Source organism: Otolemur garnettii, unplaced genomic scaffold (genome assembly GCF_000181295.1).
Source record: "Otolemur garnettii isolate 467f Iridium unplaced genomic scaffold, OtoGar3 scaffold00081, whole genome shotgun sequence".
Lineage (NCBI taxonomy): Eukaryota > Metazoa > Chordata > Mammalia > Primates > Galagidae > Otolemur > Otolemur garnettii.
This window is the reverse complement of record NW_003852476.1, coordinates 875703-899322: the sequence shown is the minus strand read 5'-3', so window position 1 is coordinate 899322 and position 23620 is coordinate 875703. Positions and strand designations below refer to the sequence as shown.

The following is a 23620-nucleotide window of genomic DNA, read 5'->3' as shown; positions in this document are numbered from 1 at the left end:
ACAAAGAGTTGGTTTTTTGAAAAAACAAATAAAATAGATAAACCTTTTATTTATTGGCCAGACTAACTAGAAATAGAAAAGTAAAATCTCTAGTAACCTCAATCAGAAATTATAAAGGGGAAATAACAACTGATGCCACAGAGATACAAGAGATTATCTCTGCATATTACCAGAAACTCTATGCCCAGAAATTTGACAATGTGAAGGAAATGGATCAATATTTGGAATCACACCCTCTTCCTAGACTTAGCCAGGAAGGAACAGATCTCCTGAACAGACCAATTAAGATCAAAGGAACAACAAAAAATCTCCCAACAAAACAATGTCCTGGTCCGGATGGCCTCCCACCAGAATTCTATCAAACCTTCAAAGAAGAGCTTATTCCCACACTGCAGAAATTATTCCAAAAAATTGAGGAGGAAGGAATCTTTCCCAACACATGCTACAAAGCAAACATCACCCTGATACCAAAACCAGGAAAAGATCCAACTAAAAAAGAGAACTTCAGACCAATTTCACTAATAAATATAGATGCAAAAATTCTCAACAAAATCCTAGCCAATAGATTACAGCTTATCATCCAAAAAGTCATACATCATGAAGCAGGTTTCATCCCAGGAATGCAAGGCTGGCTTAACATACACAAGTCCCTAAACATTATTTACCATATCAACAGAAGTAAAAAAGAAAGACCATATAATCCTCTCAATAGATGCAGAAAAAGCATTCAATAAAATCTAGCATCCTTTTCTTTTCTTTCTTTTTTGGCCGGGGCTGGGTTTGAACCCGCCACCTCCAGCATATGGAGCCAGCATCCTACTCCTTTGAGCCACAGGTGCTGCCCCAGCATCCTTTTCTAATAAGAATGCTGAAGAGTATAGGCATAGGTGGCACATTTCTTAAAATGATCAAAGCTATCTATGACAAACCCACAGCTAATATTTTACTGAACAGAGTAAAACTGAAAGCATTTCCACTTAGAACTGGAACCAGACAAGGTTGTCCTCTATCGCCACTACTATTCAACATAGTGCTAGAAGTTCCAGCCAATACAATTAGGCAAGACAAGGAAATAAAGAGCATCCCAATGCCCTCTACTCTCCCTCTGTGCTGACGATATGATCTTATACATAGAGAAACCCAAAGACTCAACTGACCTCCACTCTCCTTCTTTGCTGATGATATGATCTTATACATAGAGAACCCCAAAGACTCAACTGCAAGACTTCTGGAAGTCATCAAAAAATATGGTAATGTCTCAGGATATAAAATCAATGTCCACAAGTCGGTAGCCTTTGTATACGCCAATAATAGCCAAGATGAGAGACTAATTAAAGACACAACTCCCTTCACCATAGCTTCAAAGAAAATGAAATACCTAGGACTATACCTAACAAAAGAGGTGAAGGACCTCTATAAAGAAAATTATAAAACCCTAATAAAGGAAATAGCAGAGGATATTAACAAATGGAAGAACACACCATGCTCATGGCTGGAAGAATCAATATCGTTAAAATGTCTATACTTCCCAGAGCAATCTTCAGATTCAATGCCATCCCTATTAAAATACCAACATTGTACTTTCAAGACTTGGAAAAAATGATTCATTTTGTATGGAACCAGAAAAAAATCCGTACAGCTAAGGCAGTTCTTACTAATAAAAACAAAGCTGGGTGCATCAGCATACCAGATTTTAGGCCATAGTGGTCAAGACAGCATGGTACTGGCACAAAAGTAGAGACACAGACATTTGGAATCGAATTAAAAAACCAGGAAATGAAACTAACATTTTACAACCACTTAATCTTCAATAAACCAAACAAGAATATACACTGGGGGAAAGACTCCCTATTCAATAAATGGTACTGGGAGAACTGGATCTTGTTCTTTTTCCATTTGTATTTGTAAAAGACTGAAACTGGACCCGCATCTTTCTTCACTCACAAAAATTGATTCAAGTTGGATAAGGCACTTAAATTTAAGGCATGAAACTATAAAAATCCTCAAAGAAGGGTGGTGCCTGTGGCTCAAAGGAGTAGGGTGCTGGCTCCATATGCCAGAGGTGGCGGGTTCAAACCCAGCCCCGGCCAAAAACCACACACACACACAAAAAAAAAAAAAAAAAAAATAGAAATCCTCAAAGAAAGTATAGGAAAACTGTTTGATGATATCAGCCTGGGAAAAGACTTTATAAAGAAGACTTCCATGGCAATTGCAACAACAACAAAATAAACAAATGGGATCTAATTAAACTCAAAATATTATTCAGTTTATTATTCACACATCACTACCCAGCCACCCCAGCCAGCACCAGACCAAGGAACACAATTGTGTGTCATGCCTCGTCATTCAGGTGTCCAGGAAGCCAGGTACACTGTTAGATAACTGAGGATTCTGTAGCTTATCTAGGGAGCCCCCTCTGCCTAGCTGCTCCTGCAATTCTGGAAATTCCTCCAGTTCCCTGCCGGCTGGACCAGCTTTAATCACAAGTCACCAGCATTCCCTCCCACTGCCTCCCCACATGCTCACCAGCTTTGCCAGTGAGAAAGAAGTGAAGGCAGCCTGTGAACAGGCACCTGAGAAACAATCACACCAACACACAGGAGAAATAACTGTTACAGCAAGAACTGTGTTTTCCATGACCACACTACTAGGCTTCAAACAAGCTTAGCAAAGGAACAGCAGACCACTACACTGAAGGATGCTGAGAACAATGTGCTTGCTGTACCATTTAGTTACACCACAAATCAATCACTGGCTAAAACAGAATTAATGTTAAGATGAACTTGGTGGATCAAATCTTAAAATTTTAATATTCCATCATTATTCACACATCACTAACAGTAAGACCTGACTTTGTCCTAAGTGTGCCAAAAGGGATATTTCACTAGAACATAATGAACACTTTTCAGTTTCTATAAGACAAAACCAACTACAGAGCCACCTCCATGTTGAGTTGTTTAAAAGTTGCAGGGGATTCTAAAAAGGAAATGCTCATTAAATGCTCTAATTCCTTTTAGAATTCTAAAAAGGAAATTCTAAAAAGGCAGCCCTAAAGCTGCCTCTGCTAATGCCACAGGACTGTATATCCAGGTGGGTGGTGCTATCAGAACCTATAGGAAAAGGCTGTTTTGAGATGTGGAGGTTTTTGCTAAACACATGTACGATTTTCCAAGCACACTCCAGAAGTTACTTTTACCTGCTCATGAAAAATGAGTAAAGAAAAACAGCCATTTCATGGGGAGAGCAATTGTCTGAGTGCTAAAATGCTCTGGTGAGCACCTAAGCACACACAGGTGTCAGTGGAGACCCAGGTACGTAAACGTGCAGGCTCCGTAGGTGCAGAGGCAGCAGCTGCCAGCCACAAGGCTGCCAAAGGGAAGTGAACGTCCTGGGGCCTCCACAGAAACCACAGCTCACAGTGGGTGAGCTCACTGCCCCAACCTCAAATGGAAATATCTAAAATCAAATAACATTTCTATGAGAATGGTCCAAGCATCACTCTCTCTGAACTCCTCTACGAAGACGAATCTGCTGTCAGCTCCCTAAAGCACAGCAGTAACTTAAATAAACTCAGAAGAGTTTAAAACCTTAAATCCATCAAGCTCAAATTCGGTTGCACACACAACATGCTTACTGAATGATGGCAGACTCAGGAGTCTCACATGTGAACCTGAGAGGTCCTTTCTCAGGCACTAACTACACTGCTCAACACCCAGAAAGGGGATATATGCACAGAACCACCTTCTGCTTTGCTCTTCTGTACAAACATGAGCCTGGTCTCCAGAAGAAGAATCAAACCTAAGACATTCAGATCAGCATGTGTTTGCTAAACACGTGTACAATTCTGTAGATGACAAGGAACCAAGGTCAGGGCACCCTAAATAGAAGCTGGAAAAAGTCTGCTGTCCTGGCAACGGAATGTGACCTGATGACCCACTAAGCTCCAGACAGCTTAACGCTTCATTCTTTTCCTCCACTTTTACCCTGGAGCAGAGCAATTACATGTTCCTGCATCCAAAAAGCTCTTTTTATGTCTGTTACCTATTCTAGTGACTGAAAAGGTGACTCATACTTCACATGGGAACACTATCTCACCATGCACACTCTCCACAATCTCTCTTTCCTAAAGACCAATCGTTACCAAACACATAAAACCCTTTCTGAAAGAGGTTCAGCCCTCACCTTTGACCCTTGGCTGTGAACTGGATGTTCAGTCACCTCATGTGCAGTAAGTAAACAAAAACAAGTTTCTACTGGGCAGACAGATGGAAACCCACCCAGGCAAAACCTGTCCAGGCAATCCGCCAGGCACGACACAGTCGCCACTATCCAGCAGGCAGGGAAGTGTAAGCCCGGACACCCACCAGGCACGACACAATCACCACTATCCAGCAGTCTGGAGTGGCTCTGCACGGGGAGCTGGAGATAGACTAAAACTGCACTGGGCAGGGAAGTGTAAGGCCAGACACCCACCAGGGACGACACAGTCACCACTATCCAGCAGGTAGGGAAGTCTGGAGTGGCTCTGCAAGGGGAGCTGGAGACAGACTAATGATGCACTGGGAGGTTTATCTACCTAAGCTGCCTAGAAGTTCCCAAAGGAATGATCTCAGAGAGTGTACACCTACAAGGAAGAGAAGAAAGACAAACAGTCAACCTCAGAGTAAGGCCACTGGCAGGAATCCCACATGAACTGTCTTTATATACATCAATCAAAGCTCTTGGAACTCAATGAATTACACTAATAAATTACATCAGAGGATGTAACAATTACCAAAGTCAGAGGACTGAAGTAGTGAATTATTATTTTTATTCTTAAACAAAAGGCATCCCTCTAACTGAACAGCTGTGGAGAATGATATATGGCCCATCATATTTCCAGCTTGGCTTGCTGTCCCAATTCTCCTCAGCTGAAATCCTGACATATCTCATTTTCAACAGCCCAATGCATTACATGTAAGTACTAGTTTAAAAGATTAAAAATATAATCCGGCAGTGAGCAGTGATGTTTCTAATTAATATATGCTCCAAAGATGAACCAAGTGGGCATGTTTATTTTGTTATCACACCATCTAAATCCAGAGCCTCTGGGCATGACCAGGGACACCGTGGGCCCTGACACTCCAGCATACCTCCTTGGAGATGCTGAAAAAGGTCAAGTGTGCAGAATCTTAGTGAATAGGTGACCGTGCACAGGCAGAAAGCCCTGCCATACAGTCTGCCCTTATGAAGAGCTAAATTTCCTTTAACACTTAATTTTTCTTTTTAGTTAAAGGAATAAAATATCTGAAGAGGATTTTCAGAGAATCCCCCTGGGTCCCAGTTTTCCACTTCTTTTAAATGCACACTGTTATTTAATGGTCTCTAATGCCCAGAAGGAGCAATGACGCAAGCCTTACCCATCAAAGAAAAGACACAAGTGGACTCCATATGTTGGATTTCAAAAATCATAACCATAAACTGCAATCTTTGTAAACAGCCATCTACAGAGATTTCTACTTAGTCATCAGTCAACCTAAAACTCCAATGACCCCCAAGCATGGCACTGCTGAAGCATCTTGAGGTCTTCACTGCATAAAGCCCAGGCTTTAGGTACACAGGTGAACTTCGCAGGAAGCAGAATACGTGGCACCTTATACTTCTTTTTTTACACTCACTTATTTTGGGGCCAGAAGAAACAAAAGTTTCAGATTTTGAAATATATCCTATCAGAAAAATAATAATGTTTTCAATTTAATAACAGTCACCATATGTTGCTTATACATTTATAACAGAAACCTAGAAATATCAGCTTTAGAGAAATCTCACTTCAGAGAGATCTTCAGTAATAAACTGACTCATCAAGCACCATTAATCACCCCAACCTTCTGGGCCACGATCCTTCAGCATCATTTCTCATTTGAAAAAAATATCGGCAATTTTTTAATCATTTTTTATTGAGTACATGCATCCAATTATATACCAGAAAGAAAATCTACAAGGCAAAAAATACTTGTCCAAGTCAGCGTCTGTGGCTCAGTGAGTAGGGCACCAGCCCCATATACGGAGGGTGGCAGGTTCAAACTTGGCCCCAGGACAAACTGCAACAAAAAATAGCCAGGCATTGTGGTGGGCGCCTGTAGTCCCAGCTACTCAGGAGGCTGAGGCAACAGAACTGCCTAAGCCCAAGAGGTGGAGGTTGCTGTAAGCTATGACGCCACAGCACTCTACCAAGGGCGACGGAATGAGAATCCTGTCTCTAAAAAAAAAAAAAAAAAACTTGTCCAGACATTCTCCATAAGACATCTTTTTATAATCCAATCAAAGCTACAAATCCATTAAGCCACTTCACAAACCACAGTTCATAAACCATGTGAACATGCAAGCTCACAAACCCAGATCTGTGTCTAAGGGTGCCCCGCACTCTGAACACAACCCTGGGTACAGGACACACCAAGATGAGGAGGACTTGGTTCAGATCATTTGCAGCACCACACTGCTCTTCAGTGTGTATACAGAATTGTTTTAATACCAGCACATCTCCCTTTTTATGTGTTATAAATGCCACAAACAACCTGAATTTTATAAATTTCATTATCTATTATGGACCCTACAAGAACTGGAGTGGGGATGGAGACAGGAAATGATTATTGACTTGATAAGTCTACAAACTGAAGGCAGGAGAGTAAACTGGATTGGGGTGAGAGAACAAAAGAAAAACCTACGTCAAAGATGCCTCATGGGCCCCTGCTAGCTCTCTAGCAAAAAGAAACAGTTTAATGCCAAGATCTCTAGTTCCTAACAAGAGAAAAGAGAAGGCAAGGAAAGGAAAAAATAAACTCCAGTTGGAGTCAGAGCACCCCAGCTGTTCTGCTTCAACACAGCATGATGAAGGGAAAAAGTCAACAAATGTGACATGCGTTTGGAAGGGCATTAAGAAAGAACACGGCAGAAGCAGCTCAGCTGCAAATGCCATGTGTACATTACAACACCAAGTTCAAAGGAAATGCAGGGAGAGTAAAGACCCAAAGTGAGACAGAAGTGAGTCCAGTGAGCACACAAACGCAAACGCCAGATGTGGTCAGTGTCAGGAAAAATAACAGAATGTTTACTTGTGCATCTAGAGTGAAAAGATAAGAGAGGACATGGGTGGCACCTGTGGCTCAAAGGAGTAGGGCGCTGGCCCCATATACGGGAGGTGGTGGGTTCAAACCCAACCCTGGCCAAAAAAAAAGAGAGAGAGAGAGAGAGAGGACAGCAACTCATTTTGAGTAAAAATAAAGACTTATCACTATCAGAATAGTGGGTTTGTTGATTTTTCTCAGGAGATTTTTAATACTACATACTAAGAGAGATAATTTAAAGCAAAAAGCTGAAATTCACTGTCAGTGTCAGGCCTCATCCCTATTCTATCTACTTTAACCCCTTCTCTTTCTTAAAGTTTAGAAGGAAAATTTAAAATTCACCATCATCTAATATCCTTATGCTCATGGGCCAAAGACTTTGACAATCTCCTTCTACCTTGGAAGATACAAATAGAATATTTTCTGAAAACTAATTAAAGAAATATAGATAAACTAAATAGCTACTTTAAGGTAAATAATACATTCTTAAAATCTGGAGTAGAGTGCAGAGAAAAGGAGGCAGACATCATCCTTATCATCACAGACAGCCTTCACTTCCAGGTGGCACCCCGTCATCCATTCTGTAGCAGCACAGGTACTAGGACAGACTGCAGCTGAGGGAGCCCCAGGCCTCCCCTGCAAGGAGGGAACATTTACTAGGCACACAAGTTACTAGAAATCCTTGCTCCTGACTGGAGAAGAAAGGAGGTGGAGTAGGTCAGGCAGCCCACAGGAAGTGATCCCTGAGCTAGATCCCAGTAGGTGAGCAGGTGTAGAAGGCAGAGGGAGCCCCATGCACAGAAGCACAAAACATGAAGCAAAGAGAAGAAAGTCCCGCAGGCAGGAAATGAGTTATCCTGACCTTGCTTGCCTGGCAGTACATGTGTGGAACTCAGTGTCCTTGAAAGAGTCCTTTCTTGTAAGTACCTAAGAGACTTACTTTCAGAAGCCATTCCCTTCACTTTCAGAGATCGTCTAAAGATCTCCAAGAGGACAGAACCTTGTTTCCCCTCCTCCTATACATTCTGTTGGAACATACAGAAACCTGAGAAATCTGATGGCAATTCCCGATACACCTCTAAAAAAGCAGAATTGTGTCAGCCTATTAATGCATACCTGGCCTGATCTAGAAATAAATATATTTACCTTATTTTAATATTTTTTAACATTGACCAAATTCTCTAACATAAAGGTTAGCAAATACGTTAAAAATAACCACATACACTGTGCATAAGATGAAGTCTGTAAAAGATGCACATTTATGGACAATAACTGGAAGTGATGAGCAAAAAATAAAAATATTAAAGGACAAATTAATTTTTCTTTCAATTTCTTCCAAAATTTTCATTAATATACTTTATATATGCGATTAGCATATAGCTTATCAGATTAATACCATTTTACCTGAGTATAAATGCTGTGACTTTGAAACAATTTCTATTTACAAATTTTTCAGTGGAAAAAAAACAAATGATTAGTGTTAACATCTAAAAGTTATGAGAGTCAATGATAGATAACTTAAAAAGTGGCTTAACCTAGGAGAAACTGGGGTGAAATAACTTCACAAGCAAAATCAAAAAGGGTCTGATTTACAGCAAGTACGATGGCGAGTGTTCAAGTAGATAAGATGACCCAGCTGGATCACAGAGATTCACTGAAGCTTTTCTCCTGAGGGGGCTGAGCTCTATCATCTGAATTTGATCTGCAGGGAGGTATGGAAGAAGGGGGGCAACCCTCCTCTGACCCTCCCTGGGCCGGGAGAGAGGAGCATAAAGTGAACGGTGAGCAAGCAGAGCCATAGGGCAGCAGTGTCCAGGGAGCCAGTCCAGCAGGGAAACCTCCCGCACCTCTGTCCTTACAAGCACAGGCTCAGAATCTGCACGCAAACACTCAGAGGTGCAGTGGTCTGATCTTCACCAGGAGTTATTACTGATGAGGACACGCCTGATAACAACACTCTCACACAAGTCTAGGGTACATAGGCTCTGTAAGAGCAGGACCTGCAAGCTGAGAAGGGAGACCCAAACTCCTGAACCTAGGATCCCTTCCTGACTGTGAGGCCTCATACGAAACTCATTCGTTCAATGGGGGCAACATGGCCTCCTCCAGGACTGCTGCAATGGAGCACCTGGCACAGGGCAGGGTGTGGGCCCCTTCACAACCTCTCCTTCCATTCAAGAGACCCCAAGATCTGACTTCAGATAAGGAACTTGTGCGGGTTAAGGGAAAGTTGGTGAAGGCAGACACATCGAGGAGCAGGTATTTCTTCACACAACATAAAATCTATGTGCTTTATTATCCCAGACAGGACTTCCAACTAGTAAACCAAAATGTGATCTCTCACCATCATGCGGGGGTAGGGGGTGGCGTGTGGGAAGTGGGAAACAGACGACACAAACTCCCATCTGGGGGAAAAGTGAATTGCGATTTTTTAAAATATTTAAAACAGTAGTGCACAGTCAGACAATCATTATAAGACAGCAATTCAACTGAAGGGCATTCCAGCGTGTGTAAACTACTCATGTTCCACACTTTGTAGTTTATTACATTATCAGAATCTGCTGATTGAATTATTTCCTGGTGGCGTTTCCAGGTCTCTGCTTTTCCCCCCATCTACCATCTGATATTGCTAATCAAGATGGCTATATTTGTCCTACCATTGGATATGTTTCCTCAGAAGGTTTTTCAGAAACCGAGGGTCACAGGCATCTCAGCATATGTGATGGAAAGGTCTGGCTGCCCTAGTAGGAGGCTGGACCTGCCTAGCACAAAACTTGAGGCTCCCAGAAGTGTCCAAGTTGAGGAGTTTCATCAAAGCCCCAGACTTGGCCTCTGGTCGATTGCAACACTCAAAATACGCAAATAAAGGCACTTGTCCTGACCTGAGCTTTTAAAATTAGCTAAATGGTACCACTACTAAAACAAGCAGTACCAAGTACTACCGGTGAGGAGACAGAAGCCGCAACTTGATCAATACTAACAAGATGATCCAGAGACAAGAAAGGACTCTGCACACAGGGCCATCAGGGACCAGGAAGACAAGCCTTCACCGGAGAGTAAAGAACTCCAGGCCCCTTCCAAACTACAAACACAGTACAGATGCAGTCTAAATCAGCAACAGAAACAGCAAAAGAAAAGATTTCCAGGGTGCAAGCCACAGTTAATGAGATTAGAGAGCTTTTCTGGAGGGAAGAAGAAAAACTCAATGAATTGTCTCGAAACCTAGAGAAGTGAAGTTTGATTTATTTTGGATGATCAAGGCAGGTCTTCTTTGTAGTGTTAATTCAATATATTATATAATTACATATTGTAATATAGTCTGGTAAATAAGGCAAATATGGTGATTTTTATTTCCTACAGATTATATATTTAATTCTTTGAAAACACATGAGAGCACAATGTGTACGTGGGCAAAGCATGTATGCAGGCAATTTCCCAAAGTTCATATAAGCAGTAAAACTAAGAAGAAAGCATTTAACCATACTGAAGTCTGTATCATTGCATTTAATAAGGTTACTCAGAATGGCCAGAGCTCAGTTAAAAAATAAAATTAAAAATATACAACAGGCAGTAACGGCTGGAGTTAAAGGCATCTCAGAGTCCAGGCCTAGGCTCAGACCAAAGCTCTGCCACACATGGCCCTGTCACAGCTGTGCAAGAGTCTTGCCTTAGTTTAATCGCCACGCCGGCACCTCCTCAGAACTAGGAAAGGCCCACAGGAGAGCTCTTCACTTCCCAGATGGGCTGGGGTCCTCTCCCTGGGCACTTCCCCAAAGAAAGGGAGAGCCACCACTGAGGAGCAGCCTTCCAGCAGGGATTTCCTTATCTTCCCAGAAACAAAAGAAAAAGGCTTCAACCCTTAGGCTTCCTCTTCAATGACCTGCCCTAGTGGCCAGTGATCCTAGTCTTGCTCACCTGCTGCAAATTCCCTAGGACAGAAATCACTGGCCCTCTTCTCTAGCAACAATCAATACCTCCCTGGAAGGGCTGGTCAGATACTACCTCTGCCACAGCTTGACCCTGTATAAGCCCCTGCTTCCAGAGTGAAATAACAGCTTGCAAGGGGTGGCTAGCACTGTCCCAGGGCCACCACCCAGAAGTGTGCACACTGGGACCACAAGCAGGAGCAGGAGTCCTACAGACATGTGCTGGGGCCTCCAGGGCTCTGGAGGACACATGTCAGGGAACATAAAGGAAAAGAGCTCTTTGATCACAAACAGCTCTGCTGCTCTGCTGATCGGGTCCAACCAAGAAACATTCACCAATTCCAGCAGTTTCCAAAACAAACTACACCCATCAAGAGCAACTGTCCCTTGGGGAAAAGGGAAGGGAGGGGAAGGAACTACAAAAGAGAAAACACACACCTGTTTGAGCCTTTCAAGTTACACCAAGTCCAAGGATCAGCTCCTTGCAGACTTAGAAGGCTAAGCAGGCCTGCTCCCTGCAGGCAGAGCAGCAGCACTCTCCAACAGAGCCTGCAGGCCCCTCCTTCCAACCTCTTCCATCATCCAGGCCCTCAGAGTAGCACCTCCCTTCAGCCTCTTCCATCACCCTGGCCCTCCAACCCCTTAATTTCCAAACTCCACACTCTGATGCACCCTCCTTTTCAGCTCTCTCCACTAAACTACCCTGCTCACCATCACAGCTACATGAGATCTCCCCTCCCCACTAAAAAAAAAAGAAAGAAAGAGCTCTCCCCATCATGCAGCCCCATAAAACCCTGTACTTCTTGGCAGCCCCTCATCAGGTCTAACCTGTTGAAAGCCCTCTGTCCGTGAATGCAGAGCCACTCCGCACTGCCCCGCCCCACTCCCCAATGCTGACTAGCTGACAACACTCCAACCTGACCCCAACTTCACCTCCTTCTCCACACACTTCAACCTCCAGCCAAATCCCCTGAAGTTCAAGTCTCCATGCCTTTATTATTCCTGTTCTGTAAAACCTGGTTACTCTTCCAGTCTGCTCAAAGGCCCCTGGCCCAGAAAGCCTCTGCCAGTCTCTCAGCCTGCATGGACTGCCCACCTTCACCCTGGAGGGGAGAGGCAAGCTGGGGAGCCACACAGGCAGCCTTCCTGTTGGGCTCTGCCACTGACCAGGGCAGAGAGCTTGGACCAGTCAGTCACTAAGCTGGAGGCCCACAGCCCAAATAATAAATGGAACTCCCGGGACTGTGACGTGAGACACCCAACAGAACCTGGCACAGTACACCCAGAGTAGCAGCTCTCCAGCCTCCCTCTAGTCTCCCTGGGCTGGACACCCCTGGGACATTTCCTTGTTGGGTTCCACAACCCTAATCCTCTAACATGTCTAATGTGAAGTCTTCACTGTCAACAGCAACAGTGACAGCATCACCCAAGACAAACTGAGCGTTTAACATTAAAGTGCTTAATTTCTAGACATACAGTGGACCCCATTTTTAAATACATATGTGTAGAACATACATGCAATAAAATTCACAGACTTTATTCATATATGTGGTATCCCAAAAGTCTGAGTGTAATTTTAAGCTTGAAAAACTATACAATTATAAAAGCTACACTTAACAAAACACATCATTTGGTAGCTCATTTACATTTTTTTCACTTGGCTACAAATTTTGCACACAAAAATTTTGATTTTACATTTAACAGATACAGGTAAAACCAATCTAAGTGAGCCTTCCAGTCCATCCTTTAACCTCTCAGCTACAGTGGGGGCACCTTCTTCAGGTCCATCTATCCCTGTCCTGCAGGATGCTGGCTTGGATCACCTCCCCCCTTGAATCTCCATTAGCTCTATTACTCCCCCATCAGATGACCTTTCAAAACTTGAAATCCTATGTCATGAATCAATTGTCATGGGGGAAAGCTGCTCCCATTCAGTCCACCAAAAGCATGACTCTCAGTAAGCTGGGCTATGCTTCAATGGCCATGCTTCCAATGAATTTCAGGGGTTAGTACTGATTATGAAGATTAAAGAATGCAAAGAAACCTGCAGATGACTTACATAGGATGAAGTTATTCCAAAAATATTTTTGTTAGCTAAGACTTGCAAACCATACCATTTGGGAAAATTTATCCAAAAGGCTAAAACTGTGCCCATCAGAGTAATCAATATTCTAAAAAGAAAAAAAAACCTACAAAAATACAATGAATTCCTGTTAGTCTTACCAAGATTCCATTCTGAATTCCATCCAAGAATGTATTCTAACAAAGTGCCCAAGCATGACATACTCTCACACCAGTTCTCTGGGTCTGGTGTGAAAGCACACTCCTTGTCTATGTTCCTTTGGCAGAAAAGGCTTTTCCTCAAAGTTATCAACCAGTCAATCAAAGGCTCCAGAAAAACCTAATTGCACTGCACTGCATCCCCGAGTTCTGATTATAATCAGCATGTCCTGTACTGAGGGAGCAGGAAGCATAAGGTGTGCGAGCACAGAAGTCCTTTGAGGTCCTAAGTGAGGACTAATAGCTGCTGTGTATCCATAGCCCAAGAAGCCAGACACACCTGCCTGCTTTAGCTGGATTCTGTTAAGCCAGTGCTAATTAGAATGGAAGTGCAAAGACTGAAATAATGATTTCTTATAGTAAGAACAGATTCCACATGAGCAGAGAAGCAGGGAATATGCAGCAGTAAGCATTTGAGAGTGGACGGCTGGAAGGAAAACCTCAACTGAAAATGACCTGCAATAGCCTTGAACCTGCTGCTGAAAATGCCCCTGATGCATATTTATTAGGTCTGTTACCCGAGAGCTGGCATGCCAGTGTTTCCCACCATCATTAGCAGGCATTAATGACCACAGCCTTTCAATGCCACCCTGGCGCACGGCAATGCCACAGAGCAGCTGGCGGGCCCAGAACAGATGGCCCGCTTCCCTCCAAGGCGGGCTTTCTGCAGGTGCTAACACTTGAGCTCATTCACTCAAGAAGCTCTGGGAGTGCCCACTGAGCACCCACTGGGGCTGGGGGATCCCTGACGGAGCATGGAGGGAAGGTTCGTCTTTGAACTCTGGTAGGGCGCTACCACCACTCTGGGCACAGGCTAACAGCAAGGGAACCGAGCCCTGTTTGTGTCTAGGGATATTAAATAGCTGTCTTTATCTTTGTCTTGTTTACACCTCTGTTTTCTCTTGGGTAAACTGCTTATGTTCTAGGATTGCCTCCTTAACTCAGAATTCTTTTGCTACAAGAGCAGAACCCACTCAAGGTGGCTTAGGCAGAAAAAAGCAAATAAAAAGTGAAAAAGGGCTCGGCGCCTATAGCTCAACCGGCTAAGGCGCCAGCCATGTACACCTAAGGTGGCGGGTTCGAATCCCCAGCCCGGACCCGCCAAACAACAATGATGGCTGCAACCAAAAAATAGCCGGGCGTTGTGGCGGGCGCCTGTGGTCCCAGCTACTTGGGAGGCGGAGGCAGGAGACTTGCTTGAGCCCAGGAGTTGGAGGTTGCTGTGAGCTGTAATGCCAAGGCACTCTGCCCAGGGGGACAGCTTGAGGCTCTGTCTCAAAAAAAAAAAAGTGAAAAAGATAGAGGCCCTTAAAGGACACAGGGTTGTTTTCTCACACAAGCTTTTCCTGATTATTCTGTCTCGAAGGGTCCCCACCACCTCACCCCCAGCGCATTGCCCTGCTGACTCTCCCCCTCCACACAATCACTTTCTTCCCCCTTTACTGTGCTTTGTTTTCCCCCACAGCACTCTCTGAAATTCCAGCTATCTACCTGCTTGCTGGCCAGTCTCTCCCACAGAAAGGTTGAGCCCATGTGGGGCGGCAGGTGTATCCAGGGCAGGAGCAGCACTGGTCCGCAGCCAATACTTCCTGAGTCACATGCAACTGGGGCTAAGAGGACCGAGGGCCAGGGGCCAGGAACTTGGAGCAAGGAGCTGCCTCTGGCTCATACCCGACTCTGCTGTGGTGGCTCCAGCCTCAATTTCTCCTTCCATCTCCACTAGAGGGCTTTCTCCACTCCCATCTCATACCTGAAAACCTTCAACTTCCCTGTGCCATTTGGATAAAGTCCAAAACTCTCCCAATAACGTATAGTTTAACCTCAGCACTCACATTTCATGTAACCGCTCTTTTCTATCCATACGGAGCTTTTCGGTCTCTCAAAGGAGCCGTGCACGCCCACCTCCAGTCTTAGTATCCACTGCACCCTCTCCCTAGGACACTCGTCCCCTGCCACGTCAGTCCTGGCACAGGATGCCCACCGTGGCAGCCTCCTCAAATGCGGACAAGGCTGCCAGCTCTGTGGCGGCAAGGCCCATGTTGTCTTGTTCACCTGCGCCTTCCTCAGGGCAGCCCATAGCTCCTAACACGAGGCAGGTGCTCAAACATTCGGAGATAAATGAACTGTGTATCAGTAATAGTTGTTCACTGTGACAAGAATAAAACAGCAATTCAAGAGAGGTAGGGACATGTCTGCCCTATCCTACCTATATTCCCCATGCCTGAAAGAACAGCCATCAAATAAATGTTTGCTGAATAAATGCCTGCTTTGTCTGACAAAACTCTTCCCCCTTCTCTCCCACTTGAGAAAAAATATCAGAATGCAAGTGGGTGAAAAATGGCGTTACTGACAGGGCATCTCTGAACCACCTGAAAGGACCACACTTATCCCTTGTAATCACTGGCCACACACCTCAAGACTGATCATCACATGTGAGGTGGCTAAGCAGGTGGTGGAGAATAGATGATTTAGACAAAGCTAAAAAATATGAAACACTTTCTACTCTTATTATTTAGTTTTCCAGGAAATAAAGGTAATAATAAGGTCAGTAAGAACAAATAACTGAATTATTCTAACTTTTCCTTTTCTTTTTATGAAATAGACGTCTACATACCCCTGGAGAAACCTTTAATTACACTGAAAAGGTGTTAGAAACTCCTTTTCACAGTTATTTTTCTCACATACAAATGAGAACCACCAAGTTGCTGCTGTCTCTACTCAAAAGCCCCACACATTGACTTCAGAGAGGCCACACTGCAACCCACAAGCAGACAGAACCGGCAAACCAGTGCTCCCACCTGATTATCTGGTCTCTCTCAAATATAGCAACTGTTATTTTTTTCTTTTGTTCTTTTGTTTGTAAATATTTTATCTTTGGACAAAATGTTTGATGAACTTGCTAAAACCTGAATCAAGCTAGTTTTATTTTTGTTTGTACAAAGCATCCCTAAATACTAATAGCATGATGAATACATTCATTCACAAATAAAAAATCCTCATAAAGCTTTCAAGTCTTGGTTGTATTTAAGAGTGAAACAAATCTCAGAAAGCCAGACTAGAAACCACAAAACAACACAGACAGCCACATACTCCAAACAAGGCTAAAGTTAGTAAAGGAAAATATAGCAACCCAAAGCCAGCATCATCATAGCCCTTAGCAGCCTCCAGAATTAGACACTCCAACTATACAGCAGACCTGAGTTTTTTGAGATCATCCACACGCGTCCCGACAGCAAAGATACTAGTTTCTGAAATTTAAAAAAGAGTTCAAAGACCTTTTAGTCTACAAAAGATACCAGTGTTTGATGTCTTTGGATCCAAAATAGAGGAGAGAATAAGAAAAAGAAAAGTGGCTGGGCGCTGGTAGCTCAGTGCTTAGGGTGCTGGCCACATGCTCTGGGGGTAGTGGGCTCGAACCCAGCCCTGGCTCGCTAAACAAAAAAATTAATAAATAACCAGGCGTTTGGCAGGCGCCTGTAATCCCAGCTACTAGGGAGACTGAGGCAAGAGAATCACTTGAGCCCAAGAGTTTGAGGTTGCTGTGAGCTATCATACCATGGTACTCTACCAAGGGTAACAAAGAGAGACCCTGTCTCAATTAAAAAGAAAAAAGGGAAAAATCAAAGTGTCAGTGTATTTGAAGGTTTCTTATTACTACTTACCAAAGGGAGGGGCAGTCAAGGCAAAGTACCAAGGTTACAAATACAGCAACGAAAGAAATAATGGAGAAACTGGGATCCACCTTTGTCTTCCCCAACAGAATGCTGCACCATCCAAATGGAAAAAGGCTGGTACCAACCCTCATTTATAGAGCTTAATAAGTTTCCACTAACATACTTCATTTCTTAGCCTTATTGATCAGCCCGCATTTGTAGAGATTCTTAACCTGGTTTTGAGGCCAAAAATCCCTTTGGCAGTCTGGTGAAGCCTACTGACCCCTTCTCAGACAAATGTTTTTGAACAGATAAAATGAAATACAAAGGATTACAAATGCAATCCGTTATACTCAATTATCAAAACAGTCTTAATGGGATCAGACACATACTCTTGAATTAATACATTAAACGGCAAATCTAGCTGACAGGTCTTTGTGTTGGCTGCACACATAACTGAGTGGAAAGTTAAATTTCAGTTTGAGTATCAAGAAAATAAAGGGGTATTTCCATATCCAAGTTCAAGAACTTCCCAATGGCCCCTAGGTTGAGACCCCTGCTTGAGAGAGCCAATCAAAATAGATTTTGCAAAGCAGCAAATGAAAAATAAAGCCTTGAAAAATGCATTACCCATTCAACTTTGAGGTGAGAGAAACAGAGTAAGCAACATCTTTCTAAAGATCATAATCGGCCCTTAGTCAGCAAAAGAGCCACACATTTCAAACTGAATCCAGAAAAGGTGCTTCTAGTAACTGACAGCACAGCTGGAATCTGCCCTAATATGCGGACACAATGCCCAGGTCAGCTATTAACTTGAATCCATGTCCTTTCTTCCTGGAGCCTCAGTTTCTTCATGGAAATAATAAAAGGGCTGGGGCAGTACCTGTGGCTCAAGGAGTAGGGCGCTGACCCCATATTCCAGAGGTGGTGGGTTCAAACCCGGCCCCAGCCAAAAAAATACAAGGGCTGGACACATACCAGGAATTCTTAGGCCCTGAACAGTCCTAAATTCCACCATCACATTATCTCCTCCTCATGCTGGTCATTTCAGCCTAATTACCTTAATTTCAAAGTAAGAAACGCAATAACCTCTCTTAAACTTGGAAGAGAAAGTTTTACACTCTATTTGAATACCCTTGGGTACAACCCAGCACCAACAGGTCAGATCTATGTGTGTGTATATATATATATCTATCATTACAACATTAAAAGTCTGTTTTGTGCTTGTCTACTCCATAAAAGCAATCATAGCATTGGTCTATTCTGCTATAAAGACACAAGATGTGTTCTTGTTTGAATTTTAGCATCATCACTTTAAGAATACCCAATATCAACAAATATCAGGGTACACAGAATATGGTACTCAACTATACATTTTCCACATTTGTGCAAAAATGAGAATTACAGAGCACAGACAGGAAAGGCCCTGAAGACTACCTAATCTAACCATACTTACGGAATTGAGAAGGGGAAGAACTAAACCAAAATCACAAAGCCAGTAGACAAGAGAACAGGATTTAAATCCAGGTCCCTGACTATGAAATCCATGCCCTTCACACTATCCCGAACTGCCTGTCTTGCAAACCCTGAGCACATTCTCCAACTTTAAAATGTTAGCCAAGCTTGAAATTAAAAGCAAAAAAGACTCAATGGTGACACCAGTCATTTTCTCTATCTTCAGCACAGCAGACAGTTGTGTCTATGATACATTAACTGGGGGAACCATGAAAGAATTAAATTCACTAATCTGTCCCCTAAAATACTGTGACATTCTCTTAATAATACTGTGTAACAAATGAAAAGATGTAGAATTGTGTGCATGAATATAGACAACAGCTCTTCAGTCCACTCTCCAGGATTTCCTAGTAAGTAAAGTTTTGCTAAGAAATTCAAAAAAGCCAAAAAACAGTCCACACCTTTTTTAAAAGTTATACCTTACAATCAAAAGCTTCCATCAACATGCAACACTGGACATTTTTTGACCTCAGGAATAATTTCATCAATAAGAATTATCTACTAGAAATTCTCTATTTAAATATTTATGTCCCAGAGAACGAGGCAAGCAAAGATGATATTTCTATTTAAATGTTATTCTTTTAAGAGGGAAGGCAGTTGTCTCAAGCCTTAAGGATCTCTTTAAAAATCTACCTACCCAGCATTTCACCTGCACTCTCCATATGATCAATAAGGCTAAGAAGTCGGAAACCTACCCTCAAAAAAAGAAAAAGGCTACAATCCAAGTATTCAAAAACCAGACAAGCATCCTCTACTCACACTTCACTTCCTTGGAGTGAACCTCCCTGACCTCCTAGCTCAGCAGTTCTCAACCTGTGGGTCTCGACCCACAGAAACTGTATTAAAGGGTTGCGGCATTAGGAAAGTTGAAAACCACTGTCCTAGCTAAAGAAAGCAATATCCACCTAAAGCAGTCACTCTAGGTTTAACAACTTCTGTTTAGAACTTGGCAACACCTGAAGTTACCATTTGTTTTTCATTTGTTTACACATTTCTGGGTATGCATGCTGCTCCATCCGGAAATGGAAGTATGTGCTCTCTCCTGGATCTCCAGCGCCTAAACAGTGCTGCACATAGTAGGTGAACAATAACTACTGAGCATCTGGCTCAAAATATTAGGTAAATGCCAAGTGTGTCATTTAGCAAGAGCAGCACACGTGCCAACTGGCAGTGCGTTCCCACAGCCTCCTGAGAAGGAAACCCCATACTAGGACAAGGCAGGGTACAATCTCTTCCAGCTCTCAACACAACACCTCTCCAGGCCCACTCACACACTGGTTTTCTGAAACATCTCAACAATGATTTCCTGAAAAGGAAATAATGAGATAAAGTTCTGGCATAAGTTGCAGCTCAGTGTCAAGTTCACAGTGTTAAACATACTCTGAAGCCAGTCGCACAAACAACACCAAACTCCACAAATGAGGTTGCGCCAAAGCTACACAAAACAGAAATAAAGTGTGGCTTTTTTCCTGTCATTCCTCCCTCTTTCCAGAGAACTCTGACATTGTCCTTCAAATGCAATTAAGATGCTGGCGAGCCAAAGGCTGCCAAACAAGTGAGGCGATTTCCAAAATATCCCTCTTCACACACGGGCAACAAGGTGAAGAGAATTAGGAAACTTCGGGTAAGACTGTGTCTAGAAGCGTCTCTGAAAACTCCATAACATTATTTTTAAGTCGGCACTTACTTAAAGATACTCGGTTCTATCAAAACACGTTCTGCCAAGCTCCCGGAGTCCTTCCGTATCCCTCCTCAAGTGCTAAGCCCACCCATCAACACCAGCTAGGTTCTAAGTCTTTCAACAGGGGAGGACAAAAGCGCGGGTTCCCAGGAGTGACAGAAAAAATCCTCCTTCAACACTAAACCCGAGCTGCTCCCTCCCCCAGTTCCCAGCACTTTCCCCCTCCCCCGCACTGCCCACTTCACCCTCTAATCCCGGGAAGCCTCTCCCCCCGCTTATTAAGGGTAAACAATAGAAATGTCACAGGAAAACTCAGGAAGTAGATGAAGTCTCTAATTGCTGCCGTTTAACGATTGCGGATAATTACTATCTTCAAATGTGGTTTTCACCAGCAGAGAGGGAGCCGAGGCGGGCGAGGCTGGCGAGCTCCCCAGGGCTGGGAGGGCATCTGCGCAGCCGGGCACCGGGGGCCCCAGGGATGCGGCCCGCGCCGGGTGTCAGGCCCAGTGCAGCACGCCCGCCCTCCCCTCCAGGACACCCCAGGCGGGGGAAGCTGAGGGCCGGCCAGCCAGCCCGGGTCACAGACAGTTCACTGCCTTCCGGCTGCGGCCGCGCGGCGGTCAGCGCAGCCCATCGGTCCCGTGGCCCGCCGCGGCGCGAGCCCACAGCGCCGCGCGTGGAGTTCCGGGCCCCGGGCTCGAGGTTTGAGGTCAGGGGGCGCCTGGGGTCGACCGGTCTTTCGGCTACGAGAAGCCACCTCGCGAGGCAACCGTCTCGGCAGCGCCTCGCCCAGGTCCCTGCCCGCCCTCCCGAGGAGGGGCGCCCGCCGGACGCGGCGCGGGAAGTCGAGCCCCTGCCCTCCCCCCTCACCCCGCGCCGGTGCGGCGCGTACCGGGTGCCGGAGCGCTGCGCCCTAGGGTCACCCAGATCCGCGCCGCCACTTCCTCCCGAGTCCTCCACACAGACAGCGCAGCCCGGCGCCCGCCGCAGCGCCCCGCGCGCGCGCTAATGGGGACAACAACCCCGGCCGTGTCCCGGCCCTCCCGCCGCCCCACGAGCCATTGGTCCCCCGAGCGCGCCTGGGCCGCCCCAACGGCCCGGCTAAGGGATGCGGCCGCCCGCCACCTACCCGCACCCCGGGCCCGGGACCCCGGCACTCACCCCAGAACCACCAGCTCTCCGTATTTCACCGGCTCCTTATTGAGAGCGCAGGGCTCCTCCTGGCCGGAGGAAAACATGGAGCCCCGCTCGGCCGCCGCAGCCACCTCCGCCGCGATCCCCGCCGAATCCGCGCCGCCGCTACAATCCCATCCCGAGAAGGGGGTAAGCGCGCCGGGGAAGGGTACGGCGGCGAAGGGGGCGCGGGGCGGCCAGTCCCGCGGCTGCTCCGTGGTGGCTGCGCGGCTGCCCCGCCTGGCTCCCGGAGCTCCGCGCGCCGCGGCCGCCCCCAGCCAGACCCAGCAACAAATAGGACCCGGCAGTAGGACCCGCTCGCGCCAAGCGCCGTCGCCACACTGCCTTTGCAGCCGCCGCCGCCGCCGGAGCCCCACGGGAGTGAGGAGGGAGGGAACAAGCGAGGGAGGGAGGGAGGCAGCGAGGAGGGAGGGGCGGGCACGGGGGGGCGCCCCGCGGCGCACAGGCAGGTGGGAGCCGCCCCGCCAACCCCCTCCAGCGCGGCGCCCCCTCTCTAGTTAGCCGAGCTGTTGGCCGCCACTCTAGGGGAGCCTTGGGGCGGGGCGGCTGATCCGCCTGGTGTTATGTAAACATAGAGTAAAAGGGAGAGGAAGTTCTTAAAGGAGCAGTTCTATTTTTTTTTCTGGCTTCCTTCCCCAAACTTAGAGCGCGGTGTCTTCAGCCCTAGCCAGCGAGTTCTCTGGCGGTTGAAGACTGCGCAGGAAATTCCGGAAGCCTGCGGCCAAGGTCACCAAGTGTGGCTACCTTTCCCGGGTTTGGTTAAATGGAAGTAATTTCCTCGCTGGGAGTGAGAGCTGTCAGTGGGTCCTGGGACGAGTCTAGAGGTGTCGACATGCAACTGATGCTTCCTCGACCACAGCCAATTCCTTCAAAGCTGGAAGATGTAGCGAGTTGGTGCAGGGGCGGAGGGAGTGCTGGCGCTTGGAGCACTCCGCCCCGACGCGATACTGCTACTGGGATTTGTCACCGGTAGAGCTCCACGTGGCTTTTGAGAAACGTTTTTTAAAGTTGTTTTTCAATCCATATGGTATCCGCTTTCCCAGTGCCTTCTTTCAACCCCCAAGGAATTTATGAGGAAATTACCTGGGCGGATTTTTTTTTAGTGAATAGAAGTGTTTCTTTATTTTTAGTTCACTGTCTTTGCTTTTTATGTATTTTGAAATAGTTACTACCATGGTTTTAAAATATCGTAGACCATAATAGTTTTACTGACTACTGGTTTTCATCGTACAGCATTTTATTGTTTTAACACTTATTAAGCGCTCATAACATGCTACAAACTCTAAATTATTATTGCCGGTCACTGCCTGTCAAAACTGTGAGATATTTAAAAAAGTAAATACTGCAAAAGGCACCTATATATAAATAGCGACTGGTGGGCTATGACCCAAAGGGCTGGAAAATAAATAATCGCGTCTGCAGCCTTCCCTCCCGCTGTCCAGCACCCTCTGTGCAGCATTCTCTGACTAGTTATTGTCCTACTGACATAATGCTTCCCAGAATTTTACTTCAAAGTAACTGATTCTTTTTTTTAAATTAAGGCTTTAGAAATAAATTATTCTCAATTAACTATAAAGCCACACCATTGGCAAGCAAAAATAAATTTTATCGACGGTTCATTTATTTCAGCGCATTGTAGAAATTCTGTATTCCAACTAATACAGCTATTCCGCATACATTGAATTTTTTTGTATTTTTCATATAACAAAATCTGGTAATAGTTTTAACCAACAATCCATCACTAAAGGGTTGAATTCATTCTCTTCACAAGTGTGAGTGTTGTTCTCTTCATCTGCTAGATGCCCGTAACACACAGATGTGTGACTCTGAGAGAGCCACCAGTATCGTGCTGCAGTGGCGCAGTCCTCCCTTGGTACAGTTCCTGGCTCACCCTGCTTCTCTAAACCTATTCTCTCACTTTCTGCTCTCTAGGCTACAATTACCTCTTTCCTCCTCTCTCACATGCTGTGCTTTTGTGCATTGCATTACACTGTTCTGGCTCCATTTGCTCCTTGCTGTGCTCTGCATCTGCTCTTAGGAAGATGGAAACAAATATTTATTAACCTCCTACTAAGTTCCAAACACTAAGTTGAGAGTTTCCCGTGGGATATCCCAATCTTCCACACCCCTCCATTCCAGCTATAGCCCATGGCACCCCGACCTCCAATGGGGCGGATCTCTCTGTACTCCCCCAGCACAGCTTTGAGTGTGTTCATAGTGCTTAGACGGGTCTGTCTTTATATTAGAGTTGCTTACAAGACTTGC

The 23620-nt window shown here is 45.1% G+C and overlaps 1 protein-coding gene across 1 annotated transcript in view; it reads right to left on the bottom strand.

Moving 5' to 3' along the window:
* Positions 1–21674, bottom strand: part of PELI2 (pellino E3 ubiquitin protein ligase family member 2) — a 168830-nt gene extending 147156 nt beyond the window's left edge. Inside the window, exon 1 of the mRNA XM_003794400.3 lies at positions 21323–21674. Coding sequence (XP_003794448.1) covers positions 21323–21399 — 77 coding nt within the window. The 5' untranslated portion in view covers positions 21400–21674. The remainder of the gene's footprint in view (positions 1–21322) is intronic.
* Positions 21675–23620: the final 1946 nt, after the last annotated feature.